We start from the raw sequence: 17,500 nt of genomic DNA, 5'->3' as shown, positions 1-17,500 counted from the left end.
AGAAAGCACCGGATTTGACGCACCGGATAACGCCAAAGGTTTTCCAGTCGAACTTGGAAATTGCCTGAAGGGTTTGCGGGTTGAATTCTGCGCAGGCGGGTTGATCGAAGGAAGTGACGTCTGTAGCGCTGTTCTCGCTCCGCTGCGGTTCGTTTGAGGGGCCGATCGTGCCCTGTCCTTTGGTCGGGGGTTGATAGATTCGGTTGTATTGGGGACGCCTCCCTAGCCTGATATCAGACAGAATTGTCAACTCGTTGCACTCCAGGATTCAAAGGTCTGGACCCAGGCGAGATGCCTCCCCGCAGACCCTATCCGACAGGAGGAGAGAGGATTGTGGGTACTCCGAAATTTAGCTGCTCTGGAATGGGGGGGGTTGCGTTTGAGAGAGAATTGTTTTATATTTTTATATTTAAAAAAACTGCTGTTCAGAAATGCTAAGAGATGCTACACATGCTACTAAAACTTTGAGCAGTGACGTCCCTATAAGAATGAATGAGCGTTATGTGGGGGTATAGTAATCCGGATTACTATACTTGTACTAATTTTCGGATGCTTGTGTAATTAACGGAAATGAATTCTGTCTGTGTCACATGACCCTGTTTAAACAAAGTTTATGTTTGTGGTGAAAGTGGAGTCGCAGTGTGGCTTTCACGCCGCCCTTTGCTGTGTGTCGTCTTGTATAAAATAGGAGATGGGATCATAGTAGAGGAAAAGCAATGGAGTGGAGTAAGCAGTGATACAGGTGGAGGCTCCACGGTTTCCCTGCTTATCTTTACTCCACCTGGGTCCAAAAGGCAACATTCACTCAATTTAGTGACACTTAACCCTTTTAAGAGTAGGCTTTTTGGAATGTTTTTTTTAAATTCAGTGTTCTAGAACTCCATTGCTTTCAGTTGCCAGTTGTGATTGTGACATCAGCATTAGAATGTTCAGTTAAGAACATTCTGATCATGTAGGCCTATTTGTGATCTCACACCATAAAGGGTTCAGTTTTGTCTGCAAGATATTTGACGGCCGGGGACGCAAAGCAAATGCTCCCACACCCTTACCCCCGAAGCCGTTTCGAGAGTTACTGAACCGAAAAACGATTCGGACACGTTAGTTAGACACGCTTTGCTTTTATGTTGTGGAGGCATATCTTCACAAGGCATCGGTGGCTAACCTTAACTCTAGAAACCTGCCCGTTGTGTATGCTCAGGGGGTTTCCTCGAGTGAAATAGTTACACTGCCGCAAAATGGCTCCCCTCTGTTCTGTGTTTGCAGCTTTGAACGGCATTGAACGCAGAAAGTGCAACAAACATTTACCGAAATATGAGAATTGACCGTTTTGAAGACACAATGTCCAATCGGTTGTTTTACACGAGAGGGCCACCTTGTTTGCCTCAAAGAAGAAGAAAAAAATTAACGTGCTAATGGCAGTGTTCCATTAGAGGGCGATCTAGGATGACGCTAATTGTTAGCCTCAGTCTAATCGTTTAAAGGGACATGTGCAGTTTAGTACTGGGAGGGGCTAAGTGTGACTGTGTTCACCCCACCTTGTACTCTTTGTTCATTTTGTTTTTGTTGATTTGTATTCCTTTTTTTTAAACATATATTTATGAATGACGTACGAGAGTTTAAGTACGTGTTCGTGCCCTGCTCTCAAGAATTGAAGTTGCGTGCATTTCGGGAAAGTTGTCTTTGCTCATTGTGTACAGCTTATTACCGGATCGGACCAATTCATTCCGCGCAATTGGATGAAATTGGAACAAGCACACGTCTGCCCTCATTGAACCTCATTGCTTTACTGGTGGATTCTTTTTTAATTTAAAAAAAAAAAAAGGCTCTGATGTGCCCGTACAGTTTCCTGCTGTGAATGTGAAATCAGTAGCCCGTATGCTTATCGGACCGCACTGCACAAGGCCAAATGTAATGGTCTTGATGTCCCTAGCTTGTGGGAGTATGGCCTGGGGTGGGCAGTTAGTAAAAGCTCCACGTCCTGGAAAGTCACATGACGTGGAGCTTTTCCGTTTGTCTTGGCTATTAATATTTTGTTAATATTTCTACAGGATTTCACTGCTTGGAATAGGCTAACAGGTGTCCCAGGACGGGTACTGCTTGGCCCTTCGCACCTTAGCCTGACTGAGGGGAGTGGTCGCTTGTCTGTCACGGGTGACTTAGGCCCCTCCCCCTTCACAAGCTTTTCAAAACGGGACTGGAGTAATTGAGTTTTTAACCACTGTGAATGAAGTTCAGCTGTTTGTGCTGAGCTCGATGCTGATGTGTGTCCAGTTGTGTTAACAGATTTTCAATTCTTGGATCAACGCCTGATTTTAATTTGTACATGAGTTGTTGTTTTGTTTTTGTTGCTCCAACTTAAAGGAAAGCTGAATTTGACCATTCTCCCTTCCCTTGCCATTCCATTGTTTCTGTGGCGATGACGCTTACGTTTCTGAATGTTTCAGATTAGTATAAACCGAACCTATCTTGAGTTAATTGGCAGGACTGGTTACAGTACAGCATATTGCTGGTCTTACTGTTCAAAGGTGGAATTCGAGGGAAAGAAATGCTTTAACGTGGGGAGAAGATGGTCACGCGCTCTTGCCATCTGAGAGTATGAGTGCATCCACAAAAAGGCCAGGATAATGTGGCATTATAGACCATTACAACCCCGTTAGTAGACCCCCTAGAACTATCACTTGGAAAACTGTTGCATTTACTACCTGCATATTTTTATTGTCCATAATGACTTGCCAGGATCACATTTACAGGTCTGTTTCCTTTTAGCTAGCCAAGATGGATGACCAACCTCATAGATCCTTGTCTTTGGAATTCCTTATTTTACCATCCTATAAATATTCTCTGCTCAAAATAACTGATACTTTTTCAGTATTGTTTGGCATGGTCATGATTGTTCAAAGTTGCTGTGTGAATTTGGTTAGCTTTGGTAATAAATTGGTAGAAAATTAAGACTCCTTGCCCCTTCCCTGATATATATATTTTTTTTTTTTACACACATTTGATATTTTTTCACTTTTGAAGTAAAGATGTGCTTATTGCTGCAATGTTATGTGCCACCACTAGAGGTCTCCCTAGCATTCTTGTTGGTTCCATGTCTGAGCCCGAGTGATGCTGAGCTTTGTCTAGAACTTGGATATAAGATCAAGAAAAACGCTTTTATTGAAAGTGAAATTGAATTGATGGGTGGCAAGTCTTTCTCTTTACACAAGTATAAAACCGTTACTACAGTGTACATAATGCAGTGGAGTATATAATGCAGGCGACACTACCTTCTTAATGAAAAGGTCTTAAAACAGTCAGTGGAGCTCGCTGTAAAATGTGCCAAGTTCCTCGACATCCTGAGAAAAATCCCTGTCTGGTTCTCCTAGTCTAATCACCTGCTGAACCTCAGATCACTCCCTCTCCACCTCCAGTATTAAAAATAAAAAAACATTTTTAAACGAGCATAAAAAGGGTTGCAGCTTATTATCCGTGTGTGTATAGAAGGGAATTACCTCACTGCCTGTACTCCATTTTAAAGCATTTGTGAAGCGTCCTTGAGAAAGGCTGAATGGTGGTAAATGCTCTTCAGTCATTTTAGGTTACCAGCATCTCTGCAGATCATCAGTGTGTGTGTGTCTGTGTATGTATGTATGTGTGCGTGCGTGCGTGCATGAATGTATGTGTGTCTGTGAACGTGTGCGTATGTGTGCGTGTGTATGTGTGTGTGTGTGTTTTTATGTATGTGTGTCTGTGAATGTGTGTGTGTGTATGTATGTGTGTCTGTGAGTGTGTGTGTGTGTATGTGTGTGTGTGCATGTGTATGTATGTGTGTCTGTGAGTGTGTGTGTGTATGTGTGTGTGTGTGTGTGTATGTATGTGTGTCTGTGAGTGTGTGTGTGTGTATGTGTGTGTGTCTGGGTCTGTGTATGTATGTGTGCGTGTGCGTGTGCGTGCGCGTGCGTGCATGCTCTCTGGTTGCTGTGGCAGTGCTGTAATTACAGTAGAGGGATCTGCGTCAGTAGTTCTGTTTTGTCTCCCCTCAGCTGCTGGAGACACAGCCCCGGGGCGCCTGGTGTCTCTCTCTGCAGCCCGACGGCCGTCGATACGCGTACGGGACTCGCGCTCGGCGAAGGCGCCAATCACAGGCCCCCGACACCAACACCGACACTGAACTGTGAAGTGCAGGAGTGTTAAGGATTAGCTTTTCTCCCGTTTCATTTGGACATGCTGACATTCACCTCAAAGGGACTCGAACCGGCAGCCACTCTGGGTGCACGGACCGCTATTATGCCCTTTCGCGTTAGGCCTGTGGTGGTGCGTGAAGAGGCTGTCGCCCCCGCTGATTGGCTTATTTGAGTGCTATAAGTAGTGAGGATGACCTCATCAAAAGGGGGGGGGGGGGGGGGGGTCTTTGCTTCTGGGACAATGCACCATGCTGCACCCCCCCGCCCCCACCAAGCTTGTTCATGTCATGGACACAGGCCACACGAATAACCTGCTTTGCCTTTTCTCCAGGAGCAAGGAACAAGGTTGTAAGATTTCTCTCACACACTCTGTATATTAAATTTCAATGGCCATTCTTGAAATATTTCGTAAACCAGAAGGCCATCGTATTCGCATTTCAGCTTGATTGAATTGTCCCCCGTTCCCTTTGATCGCTACCAAGGCTAGCAAACCTGGGAAACAAATGGCTAGGTTGGGTGTGATTGTGTGACAGTTTCACCTCAGGAAACGTGGGCAGTTTGATGAAAATGACTTCGTAATAACACAAAGCCCGTTTCTTTTTTTAAAAATCAAACCTTCGGGTTGCAGACAGCACTACCTTGTAGTAGGAGCAGTCATTGCAGTTTTAGTAATGGCTAAAGACATACGGTAATTGCAAATTTCACGGAGAATGGTGGAACCGTAATTCTTATTTCCACGTAAGCATTTAGCAGATGGTCTTATACAAAGTGGTCTGGACACTTTTGATTTTACATCAAATCCGTTTGTATAGCCGGATATTAACTGGAACAGCCTAAGTACTTTGCTCTAGAGTACTTGGCAGTACCCCCAGCTGGGATTTTACCCTCGGGCAGCCATCGCACTGTACTGCCACCCCACTGCTGTTGTGTCTGCGGTTGCCGTGGTATCCCCTGCGTGGAATGGTCCCTCCTGGAGGCGAGGGGAAGACGTGCAGGGGTAGTGACACGGGCGTGGTGAGCACCTGTAGCCTGACTCCTGTCCCCGAGTAGGGGCCTCCTTCCTCTCGGGGGCCAGCCAGCTCCGCTCTTTCATGAGGCGGGCGGCGGCGGCGAGTCGCCAGCGGTTCCTCGGGTTTCACAACACTGGCGCGACCGCGACGAGCCGGCGACGGCGCGATGTGCGCGCGCGTGCCAGCGAGCGGCTGTTTGGCATTCATCTCCCGTTCGCAAGCTTTACGCCTTCATTTTAGTGGCTGTCATCGCTCTGGTTCTGTTTTACTAGACTGAAATATTGAGCTCTTTGAGCCGAAACAAAGTCTTGGCGTTATTCATTCCGCAGGATGCGAGGCAGACAGCATTCTTGTTAGAACAGCGCCGCGTCTGCTCTCTAAAACCACAGGCCCATGCCTTTTTAATCACGCACGCGGCCCTCCCCCAGGCTAATGTCTTTCCACATTTTGTTTCGGAAGACAATCAGCTGTCAATAATATATGGATATGTCACCAGGGGGGAATGGTCCACGAAATTGGCCAGAAAAAAGCGAATACAAGCGTCCCCGCCTTTAAGAGTCAGGCAGGGGCCAGACATTTACAGATATCTACTATGCCCAAGCGGATGCTGTGGAATGGGCATTCAGTCTGGCACGTATGCAATTAGCATAGGCAGTTGCCAAAACGTGTCATGATCAACAGCTGTCCTGGCTGCCCGCAGCAGTTAGCTACTCCAAGGTCCAATAAAAAATATGTGAATCTGACACATCCTAATTCTTTTAAAAGTAACCTATCACTATTATATTCCGGCAATCAATATTCACAAATGAACATAGTCAATCCAGTTTCCAGTTTCCAGTTGCCCACAAGGAAGTAACCCCGCACACCCACCATGGCCTGTACTGTCACTGCAACAGGTTGCAGGGAACCTTCCGGTCGAATGGGTGCCTTTTCTGGAGAATGTAACTGCAAAAAAACGGGAAGCATCGTAATATCGTGACTGAGATGTCAACTATTTGCGACGAATAGCCTTTTAATTATTTACGCCGAGATAGAACAAAGGAGTTTCATTGAGTCTGTCAATGCTTACACATTTTTTTAATCTAATGAACACAAAATTGGCCGCATGCATTGTGTGCACAACAGGCGCAATTCGCTCGGTTTTGTGTGTTTTTTCCAGCTTAAATTCCTCCACGACGCAAGGTTTATATGATAGATAAATCAACGCATTCTCTAACGTCTTTGTTGCTACTACGCATGTTTTGGCTTGTGTAATGCACAGTTAAACATATACAGGCTATATCAAGGTATCCCGCATTTATCATTCCGCTTTATTATTATGCCTACCGGGATTGACTTTTTGACCAGTTCATCGATTATCCAACAGACTTTATTAAATGCATCCATGCTCCATCCACGTGCAGCCTACAGCTCACTACCGTGAGAGAATAAATGCGGAGAGACTAGTATACAATAGGCTATATTTACTAGATATAAACGAGAGAAGCGCATATCCATGGTGCTCCTAAACAACAAAGAGCTGCCGGAGCCGTTTGTCTAATTTCGTCTGGAATTCCGGCGCTTCATTAAAGATTCATGCGACCTGATTTTTAAGAGGGTAGTTGTCCTCGCTGTGGGGGCACCGCACACTATCTGGAGCGCTCGCGATGGCACTTCATGCTCGTGTCGCCGGTGACAAATCTGCAGACAAGACGGCGATCTTTGAAATCTTCTGATTTCCTATCCTTTGGTCGAAAATACATCTGCAAACGATCACTGTTGGACCGCTGTCAAAGCTGTCATCTGTTGCTGCTTGCAGCATGTTTGAAGGGGAAATGCTTAATGCTTCAAAAAGACATACTGATGCGCGCCACGCCGGGATATGGAATCACTTGGTAGGCGAGTACACGGGCTGCTTTCCTCATTTTTCCTCGCACAATTTCATTAAAAGGCGTGTATAACTGTAGGCTACATTATTGTCGCTGTGTCATTATATGTTCACTTGTGCTACTGCAGACGCGTGATAGGCTACATAACTGCGTGTGTTATTCCATTTCTTGCACGAACGATATTGTCGCTTTTACGTTAACTCCAGAACAATCCTTAGACTGCTTTTGAATTGATTGTAATGGTCCTTATTTTACCAAGTGAGTCTTGCAATTCAGGACAGATGCTGATGATGGAGCGCGGTGACGAACGGCGGGAGGAGCAGGTTGAAATCGATCCGGATTACGCACCCCAGTGCCGGCCACGCTCCTGTACTTGGCCGCTGCCATGCCCAGAAGATTTTATGGGAGTCGAGGACGGGTACCCTGGTCTCCACTTGTGCTCCATAAAGGAGGAGTCGGACTATGTTCCCGCGTGCAGAGTCGAATGGAGCGGCGGCGTGCCGGCTGAGTCCAAGCATTCAGCAGTCGCCCTGGCTCCCAGTCCGACGACTCTCTCAAACCTACCCAGGGCCACGGTGATCGACGTGCAGCTGCGCAAAGCCAAGTCCTCGCGACGGAACGCGTGGGGAAACCAGTCTTACGCGGATCTTATCACGCGTGCCATTGAAAGCGCGCCTGACAGAAGACTCACGCTGTCACAGATCTACGACTGGATGGTCCGGTGTGTACCTTATTTCAAGGATAAAGGGGACAGCAACAGTTCAGCGGGGTGGAAGGTAATGTTTTTTTTATCAACGAATAATGAAATAACACGAGGAATGGATTGAGCGTGTAGGGTGGAACACGTATACTTGAATGTATACATTTTACTTCGATGACACATAACTTAAGCGTCAAGTTGGTGGCACTCTTAGTTTTGTCATAGATACTCACACATACTCTCCATTGGTTACACTGACCTTGGAAACAAATGGCTTTTCCAAAACATTCATTGCAGATGTAAGATATGATAAGACCTAACCTTTTTTAATATAAGAGTTGATAAGCGAACACTCACACTGATTCCCTGTTACATTAAGTCTACTATACTAGACCTCTAACAAGCTGGGACAGTGGCAAATGCACTGGCACAGTGAGTCTGTTGCATGGGTACACTTACACTGATATGATGGCTCTTATTCACTGGCACGCTAACATTCATACACTGACACACTTAGCAGCGATACAGTATGTTCACACTGGCACACTTAGCAGTGATATTGACACTGATACAGTGGCACTCTGACGCTGGTACGCTGGTACACTGATTTTAGTGCACTGGTAGACTGGCATTAGATTACATTGCCTTGTCATGACATTATACAGGAGGCCTTACCTGTAGTGACTTACAGCATGAACATATTTGCCTAGGTCATTGCATGGACAACCGTCATGATGGGCAAGATGAGAGGATTCAGTTTGATGGCTCTCTCAGCAATGCAGTTATAGTAAACTTTTTTAGGCCCTCTGATGGAAGGTGTGGTACTGTCTGAAGCTAGCTGTGGCGGACAGTGACGGAGGCCTCCTTGCTGCCTGGTTGTCTTTGTGTCAGCCTTGCAATGCAACGGTGCCAGTGCACCAATGCCAGTGTGCTAGCCTGCTAGCCTGTCTACACAAGTGAGTCATCGGGCCTGCGTGTTAGCGTTCCATGCTCTGTGTGTCTGTGTGTGCGCACATGTATGAACGTGTGTGTGCGCGCGTATGTATCTGTGCTGAGAGCAGTACTCTGGGTCCAGGGGGGATAAATAGTTAATAATTCAAACCAGGCTAATTACCGAGGCAGAGCAGATTTCTCAGTTCGCTTTAATTGCAGGCAGACAACTTCTCTCATACTGGCCACAGCCAAGCACCACAGCCACAGACCCACCCACAATACCCACAATGCTCCCTGTCTGTGCCCACAGAATGAGCTGCTGATGTCACAGTTCCCACCCTTCCATTATTCTGGCTCTACTTCACAAGAGCACAGATTGCCAAAGCTATCAGTGCCTGCTGTAAACTGCACAGTGTGATGAATTCTGTACCTTTGCCTTCTCCTCTTCTTCTCTAAATATTGTTTGCACCTTTCTGTGCAGATGGGCAGTTTGTTGTCAGATATCTGGAAGGGTAAAATTATGCACCCCCATCTTCCTTTTCCTCGGTAGTCCTGGTCCTCCCCCTGCCTGTACCCCTCTCTCTCTCCCTCTCTCTCTCTGTCTATCCATTTTTAAATGGCCTCAATCCATCCCAATTACGAAGCTCCGGATGCTTTTGAGACGTGCGAAAGTGCGGTTCTTATTCGGGAAAGAACTCGCTCTGCGCGTTTCAGAATTTGCACGCGTGTGCCTGGGGGCGACAGACGTGTTCATTTTTTAAACATGCAATATTATTTTTTCCGGACCTTGGCAGACACCGCGCGGTCATGATATCTGAATGAAATACGGTCCACTCTGAAGGCAAGACATTTCTGCCTGTGACTGACAGGGACAGATCGAGGCGCTTGTGGTTTTAATCAGTTGTTCGCGGCAGGTTGTTATTCCCCCTCGATGGTGTACCTGGGGCAAAGGGAGATGAATGATCTGTCCAAGTGAGGTGCTGTGGTTTATAATGCGGGGGGGGGGGGGGGGGGGGGGGGGGGGATTAGTATACCCAGTGCGTCACCTGTGACGTGGTTTGGTCGGTCCGCACCACGGTTAACCGTCACCAGGCTTCACCGGTACTGGGCTTCACCGACACCAGACTTCACCGGTACCGGGCTTCACCGACACCGGGCAGCTTGTGTTCCCCCGGGGCCGGTACGTTCACTACGGCAGCCCTGGAACGAGCGGCGTGGGCAGCCAATGACTGGCCCGGGAGGAAACGCATCGGCCTATCACGGGCTCTTCTGGTCCAGAGTATTATGGGATATGTGGGCAACATGGGCCATGTCCACGTGTGCTCGTTGGACATAAGGACAACCTGTGAGGCAGGCCATGTTTTTAAACTGTGATCGAAATGCAAGTATTTCTTCTTCTTCTTCTTCTTCTTCTTATAATTATTATTATTATTATTTCTTCTTCTTCTTTTTCTTTTTCTTCTTCTTCTTCTTATTATTATCATCATCATCATCATCTTTTTTAGAGCTGCAGTCACATTTTGTGGGTTCCTCTTCAGTCCTCAGCAGCAGTAGGACATAGTGTTCTGAGTGGAGCAGTGGCAGCCGTGAGAGAGTCTGTTGCTCAGGTGGATGGAAAACAGGTCAGGATGCAAGGTCATGCATTTAATATTCACTCCACACGAGTGATGATTCTGAGCTGATGGATAGCCTCAAATGAACTCTCTCTGTCTCTCTGTCTCTCTCTATCCCTCTCTCTCCCTCCCTCACTCTCTGTCTCTACTTGTCTCTGTTTTTCTCTCTCTCTTTTTCTCACTGCCTTTCTGCTATCATCTTTTTCTCATCTGTAAGTCAGTTTTTTCTCATTTACATGCTACCTGTCTCGCCTCCTGTCAGTTTCTGTCTTTTCGCCCCATTGGTCCCCTTCTTCCCGACAGTTTTTCTGTTTTTCTTTTTTTTTTGTTTGTTTGTTTGTGATGAGGATTTGCACACTGCCAGGTTCTGCAGCTATTAAAATACCTTTGTTGGGAATGAAGGCCTGTCACTTGTGAGTGCTTTCTCTCCTGATTGGCTGCTGCGAGCCCTTTACACCCACTCAAATAGAAGGCACACCGGAATCTGTTTTGTTGTGCTTGGCCTTGGGAATGTTCTATAAAAGCGGTGCCATTTTACTTAGGCGATAGTAAAATAGATCCAAAGACTACTTTTTTTTCTACTTTTAAAGAGAAGACATGGTGAGGTTTAATGGGAGCGGCAGACTCTCGGCAATCTACCGCGGCTCTGGTCCCAGATCCCAGGTTCGAGGGAAAAAGGTCAATTTCTTGTTTTCTTTTTTTTCCCCCGTGTTGTCCTTCTCTGTGTGTTGTTTTTTTTTTTTTTTTGCTTTTTTCATTCAGTTTTCTTAACACCCTCTGCATGTGTACACAATGTTCTGTTTCCCTGTTTACACTTTCTCTTTGAGATTGACTGTGTACATGCCCCCAATCTCCCTCTCTCTCTCTCTCTTTCCTGTTGAGTCCGTGCTTTAGTCAGGTAACATGAGAAGGCTCAGTAATAAGGAAGCAGATCTGCTGCCATGGCAACAGGAACCCTCCCTCTCCCACAGGTCTCCTTAGCAACCGGTAGCTTGGCATAGTGGTAATGAGTGGCCTAGCGTACCAGGCTGAGAGAGCAAGAAGTGTGTGTGTGGGTGTGTGTGTGTTTGTGTGTGTGTGTGTGATTAAGGTTATACCTAAGAGCTGTATTACCTTGAGTGAACTCTTATCCACTTTCCAGAAATAGATATTTTACAGAAGATCGAAAAATGGCTTAGGCCATTTTTGGTTTTACAGCCAGGACCCAGTTCTGACAGTACTGCTATAGCTAGGATAGTTAGGGTCTGCAGCTATTACACTACAGTGAGACTATGGACTATTGTTTTAAATTAATGTGTTTTGGTTAGTCTGTAGTGCAGTGATTTGGAAGGCAGTTTGCCTTTTTCAATAAATAATTTGTTTTCTTGTCAAGGAAGATAAATATTCTAACATTAACAATGTTCCAAATAACCTTTACACAAGATAACACAAATGTCTCTGTTATTAACGGGGTCCAATTTGTCTTTATATTTCTATATTGGTGAAAAGCTTAATTAATAAATGCGTAGTTCATAATTCGAGCATAACCATCTGTGCTTCATGGATGCTGTTTGCTGTATTTTTTCTTGGGTGACGTGATCATCAGGTATATCTGTTACACCTGATCATCAGGTGTATCTGTTATCTTGGATGGAAACAGTCCGGTTTGTACTGACATATTGAATTTTACACTTATTTTATGCATGCACACACACATATATATATATATACATGCTCTAACGGCCTGTTAAATGATTCCATTTTGAAAGCCTCAGTAGTTGTGTTTAAATTATTCCAACCATGTCAAATGCAGAAGTTTGGATGATGGATACTTCAGTTTTTGTTCCAGGGCTTGCATGTGTGTTTGTATTCCCCCAGAATTTTAAAACACTGCATGGAAAAATCAGGGTGATGCAGCCAATGTCGTTTACAGACTCAAAACCCTTTCCTATTCTTTACTTTTTTCATCCTTTCTCTCTGTCCCTCCACTCTGTCTGGGGTTTTCCTCTAATGGCCTCCAAACTGCACTGCTTGATATTGTAGCCTTTGGCTTGATTTCAAGGTCTACCGTTCAGAAGGCCTGCAGTCAATATCTGTGTCTTTGACCTGGTAGTGGGAGGTGACTTTATTTGCTTACTCTCTGTGATAATTTGACGGTTTGAAAGTGAAGTCTCTCACACTGGAGTGTGACTCAGCGAGTCTATGCGTAACACTGTGAGTCATCTGTTTTGGTTTTGAGCTCCGTGAGGAGGGCTGTGGTAAAATTTCTAACCACCTCTCTCCTACACCCACCCCTCTCTCCCTCTTTTTCCACTCTCACACTCACCCTTTCTTTCACTGTCTCTGGCCTCTTTCTTTCCTTTTCCTAATTCTCTGTCGCTCTCCCTCTCTCTCCCGTACTCTCTCTTCCTTTTTTCTGTCTTTCTCCCTCTCCCTCACGCTCTCTCTCCCTCTCTCTCCTGCTCTCTCTTACTTTTTCTGTCTCTCCCCCTCTCCTAAGTGCTGTCTCTCCTGCTCTCTTTTCCTTTTTTCTTTCTCTCCCCCTCTCTCGCTCTCTCCCCTACTCTCTCTTCCTTTCTTCTTTCTCTCCCCCCTCCCTCTCCCTCTCTTTCCACTACACTCTCTTCCTGTTTTCTTTCTCTCCCCCCCTCTCCCTCTCTCTCTCCCCCCTCTCCTCCCCTCTCTCTCTCCCCCTCTCTCTCCCATGCTCTCCCCCCTCTCTCTCCCCCTCTCTCTCCCCGTTTTCCTTCTCTCCCCCCCTCTCTCCCTCTCTCTCTCTCTCTCCCCCCCTCCCTCTCTCTCTCTCTCTCTCTCCCTCCCTCTCTCTCTCTCTCTCTCCCCCCTCCCTCTCTCTCTCTCTCTCTCTCTCTCTCTCTCCACCCCTCCGCAGAACTCCATCCGGCACAACCTGTCCCTGCACTCGCGGTTCGTGCGGGTGCAGAACGAGGGCGCGGGAAAGAGCTCCTGGTGGATGCTCAACCCGGGGGGCGGGAGGACGGGCAAGGCCCTCCGGAGGCGGGCCGTCTCCACGGACGACGGCGCCGGGTGGTGGAGGGGCAAGGGGCGGGGCGGCGGGAAGAGGGCGGGGGGAGGGGCGGGGCCGCAGCCCTCCCCCGAGCGCAGCAGCCCCGGGTCGCGGGGGGGCGGGGTTGGGTGTGGAGGGGGGGCGGGGTTTGACTCCTGGGGCGACGCCCGCTCCCACGACGGCTCCTCGGACTCTGCTCTTGGCGTTCGCCTTTCGCCCATAACGGCCAAGGAGGAGGAGGAGGAGGAGGAGGAGGAGGAGGAGGCCGAGGGAGAGGGGCTGTCCCGCCCAGCCTCCCCCCCTGCAAACCCCCCTGCTCTGGAGCTGCCCCACCTGGCTGACCTCACTGGAACCGTCAGCCTGGTCGAGGGCTACCCCCAGCTCCCCCTGCCCCCCCAGCAGCTCCCTCATCACCGGGTCTCCCACTTGTCCTTCAGTCCTGCCTCTGAGAGGCTGCTCTCCCACTGCAGCTCGGTCTACGGCCGGCCCGGCGAGGCCTCGCACCGGCAGCCGCCGCCCCGCCCCCTCCAGACCGTCCTGCCGAGCCCCGACCTCGCCCGCGGCCCCGCGCCGGGATACTCGGGGGCCGCCGCTCTGCAGACCCTGCTCGCCGGGGGCCCGCCGGACTTCGCCAAAAACCTTCGGCTGGGACGGGACGGGCCCGTTCACTCCCTGGGCACCCTGTCCCATCCTGGGATGGGCGCCCACAGTGAAGACCTCGGGGACAACCCCAACCATTGCGGCGGTCACGACCTTGGCCGTAGCCATAACCACAACCACAGTCTTGATCTCGGCTATAGTCGCGTTCCTGATCGCGGTCGGAACGGCAGTCACCACGACAACCGCGACCTGAGTCACAATAACCATGACCGTGACCTCAGTCATGACCGTGGTCACCACCGGCAACTGGCTCTCTCTCCTAGGCTTACCTCCGGGCTTCTGCAGTCCTACTGCAGCCTAAAAGCCCACGCTCCCTACAGCTCCCCCTCGAAAGCCCACGCCCTGCCCCCCGCCTCTCCCGCCCAGTCACCCGGCCATCTTTACCAACCCTATAACGTCCACCGCCAGCAGCAAGACCACTATTTCCACGCCCAAGGTTACTACGGCTACCACGCCTATCACTACCCGAGCCATCCTTACAAGGAGCTGACCGCCGACTCCAGCCTCGAGTTCCTGCACGGCACCTTGGACCGCGGAGTCGAGCCGTTCTTCCTGAATGACGCCGTGAGCTCGCAGGACGCGGGCGTCGTCGTTCACCCCTCCCTGCCCCAAGGGCGCGGCCTGGGCCTGGGCCTCGGGGGCCTCACTGGCCCTTACCACGCCGGCGCCCAGGACTGGGTGCCAGGCTGAGACGAGCGGCGAGGTCAGAGAGATCTTCAGCTGCCGGGCTGGGCCGCTCACTCTAGGCGGGGTCCCCGGTTTGTGGTCTGGGTGTGCCTGAAGCTTAACTGTGATTGGCTGGTATAGACATACGCAAGCATCTGCCAGTCTCAGGCAGACCTGGGTCAAATACGTATTCGATTTGGATTCAAATACTGTTCTACGCTTCACTGATCTTGTCTGGTGTTTTTGAACCAATCAAAAAGACCAGAGTGGTTTTTGAACCACTGACAAAAAGTCCAAACCCCGCCTTCTGGTCATATTGGCAGGCTCAATTACACCAGGCAAGATCAATAGAGCACAGAAAAGTATTTGAATTCAAAACAAATACGTATTTGACTCAGGTCTGGTCTCAGGATACCTTTCTTTCTTGCCCTCTGTTGGAACAGACAGTTTACTCAATTCTGTGTGCCCTCCATAGTCTAAATCATATTTCAGTTCTGACCTCCCTAGCTTGTTATGTTAGCATATTCACACCAAGGCAGTCATTAAAATTTGGGCGGATTTATGAGTAACAATATGACAGTAAGATAAATCCTGTTTTTCTCATAATGATACATGGGACCCAGAAGATGTACATATTCATAAATACACGTTCATGAAATGCCTCTATAGCTAAAATAATGGGGTAGTCAATGAGCAAATTTAAATAAGCTTCAAGCACATGGAGTAATTTCATTCAAAGTTTTATGCCATCCAGCTATTTGGCTTCCTATGATTTAGCTAGCTTGCTAGCAAGTAAGCTGTCCTGATACATTCCTCAAGTTTTTAACAGACCTGGGTCAAATACGTATTTGTTTTGGATTTAAATGCTTTTCTGTGCTCTATTGATCTTGGCTGGTGTAATTGAGCCTGCCAATATATCCAGTAGGCGGGGTTTGCACTTTTTAAAAAGTATTTCAGTGGTTCCAGTACACCAGACAAGATCAGTAAAGCGAAGAAAAGTATTTGAATCCAGAAAAAATACGCATTTGACCCAGGTCTAGTTTTTAAAAGTTAATTCTTTACTCCCATATGGTTATGTTCCTTCACAATACTGAAAAAGGTATCTCTTATGGGCAAACCCTGTGGTTGACTAATTTACACTGTGTGGTGTGATGAAATGCATTTGAATTGAAGAGGGTAGTCTACAAGCACAGACTGAAGGATCTTGAAAGATTCTGAAAGACAGCCACCCCTCCCCCCCCCAACATGATCATTAATCCATTAAAACACCATAGAAGACCTTAATTCATAAGACCTTAAAGGCTTAATTCACCCCATTGCTCCAGTTCTCTCCACATCCCTTCCTAGTACCAGGTAATTTACTGAACAGAACTAGCAGAAGTCCTCTGTATGGTCTCAGTACAAAGTCAGCTCAGTCAGCTAATCTGAACCTCAGGTGAACATCTGATTCAGAAAATCAGACAATCAGAATTCCAGTGGGCCGGCCAATCAAAGGCCCAGCCTCCTCTCCTCTGATCCACAGGCCTTCATCTGATTGGTTCTCAGTTCCTTCTCACCGTTCTTAAAGCGACGTGAACATTGCTGAGACGGAAGGTGGTATTCGTGAGTATCCCTTTCCAGGAAAAGCCCTCCTTTCTCGACCTACGAGGCACACGTGGTGACCCTGCGCTCACCGCTAGGTGATCTGGCAGGGGGCGGGTGGACTGTCCTGCTGAACGATCCACGCTGAAGGAAGGAGAGCACCGCTCCAGCTGTTTCTGCTTGCACTGGATGTAATGAAGTCAGCAACACTGTGATTGGATAAAAACAGATGTTGGTTGTCGGAGGCTGATGACGTAATGAAGTCAGCAGCATTGTGATTGGATAAAACAGATGTTGGGTGTCGGAAGGTTGATTCGGTTTCCCGGGAGACGGTGAACTGGCTGAGCGTTTTTTTTCGCACAGCCGTGCGTGGGCCCTCGTCCTCGCTCGGACTGGCAGGTTCTCTCGAAACCCCGGGCCTTGCATCCGGGCAGCGCTGCAGAGGGCGGCGCGTGGCCGCAGAACGCGCTGGGCGCTCAGACGGAAAGCTTTATGCGTGTGTATCCAGTTTATATTTCAGGATGCCAAAGGTGGGAATTTAGCATCTTGAGTGAGGGTTAGCCTTTTGTTCCAGGGCTATGCCATCCTTGTTATAAATGCACAGCCTTCTTATATTTTAATTTGTAAAATTTATTTTGTATAAAATGTCTATTGACAATATTTAATGGTTTTCACAGACATCAAGTCCTTTTTCAAAGAATGTGTGTCTTATCTTCTTGTGAATTAAGTCCAAGTGAAAGTAAATGTTTTTTTTTCCAAAAACAAACGTCTTTCAATTTGTGTGTTTATGAATATGTCTCTCATGCATTTGTTTGTGTGTGCATACACACGTTTGTGCATCTGTGTGTTTATGTGTGTTTGTGTGTTTGTATACATGTGTGTGTGTTTGTGTGCGCTTGCTTGTTTGTGTGTGTGTGTGTGTGCATGTGTGCTTGTGTGTGGATGTGTATGTGTACACCTATGCGTGTATGAGCACGCATGTGCATGAGTTCGTGTGTGTGTGTGCGTGTGTGTGCTTTCGGGCTTGTGTATGCATGTGTGTGTGTGTGTGTGTGTGACTGAGTGTGTGAGTGTAATATGGCCTGTTATTGGCTCTGCAGCTCATGGCGAGTCACAGCTGCCCTCTCAGCCCTGATGGATGCCTTTGCCCCAAGGGAAGCGTTCATCTGCCCCACCATATCGCTCCCCCAGGTACTGCCCCCACTCCCTCCCACAATGCATTGCACTGCTAATGGCCTGCGCTCCGGAAATTCCTTCTGTGCTGTGTGCAGTGTGTGTGGGGGGGGGGGGGGGGGGGGG

At 48.0% G+C, this 17,500-nt stretch overlaps 1 protein-coding gene across 1 annotated transcript; it reads left to right on the top strand.

Annotated features, from left to right (window-relative positions):
* Window positions 1–6,413: 6,413 nt before the first annotated feature.
* On the top strand, window positions 6,414–16,967 carry LOC118234233 (forkhead box protein O6-like). The gene is made up of 3 exons (XM_035430641.1): window positions 6,414–7,054; window positions 7,321–7,820; window positions 13,160–16,967. Exons 1-3 carry the CDS (start codon window positions 6,976–6,978, stop codon window positions 14,642–14,644), a joined length of 2,064 nt encoding a protein of 687 aa, XP_035286532.1. The 5' UTR covers window positions 6,414–6,975; the 3' UTR covers window positions 14,645–16,967.
* Window positions 16,968–17,500: the final 533 nt, after the last annotated feature.

This window comes from Anguilla anguilla, chromosome 8 (assembly GCF_013347855.1).
Source record: "Anguilla anguilla isolate fAngAng1 chromosome 8, fAngAng1.pri, whole genome shotgun sequence".
NCBI classification, from domain to species: Eukaryota; Metazoa; Chordata; class Actinopteri; order Anguilliformes; family Anguillidae; genus Anguilla; species Anguilla anguilla.
This window is presented reverse-complemented; position numbering and strand designations above follow the sequence as displayed.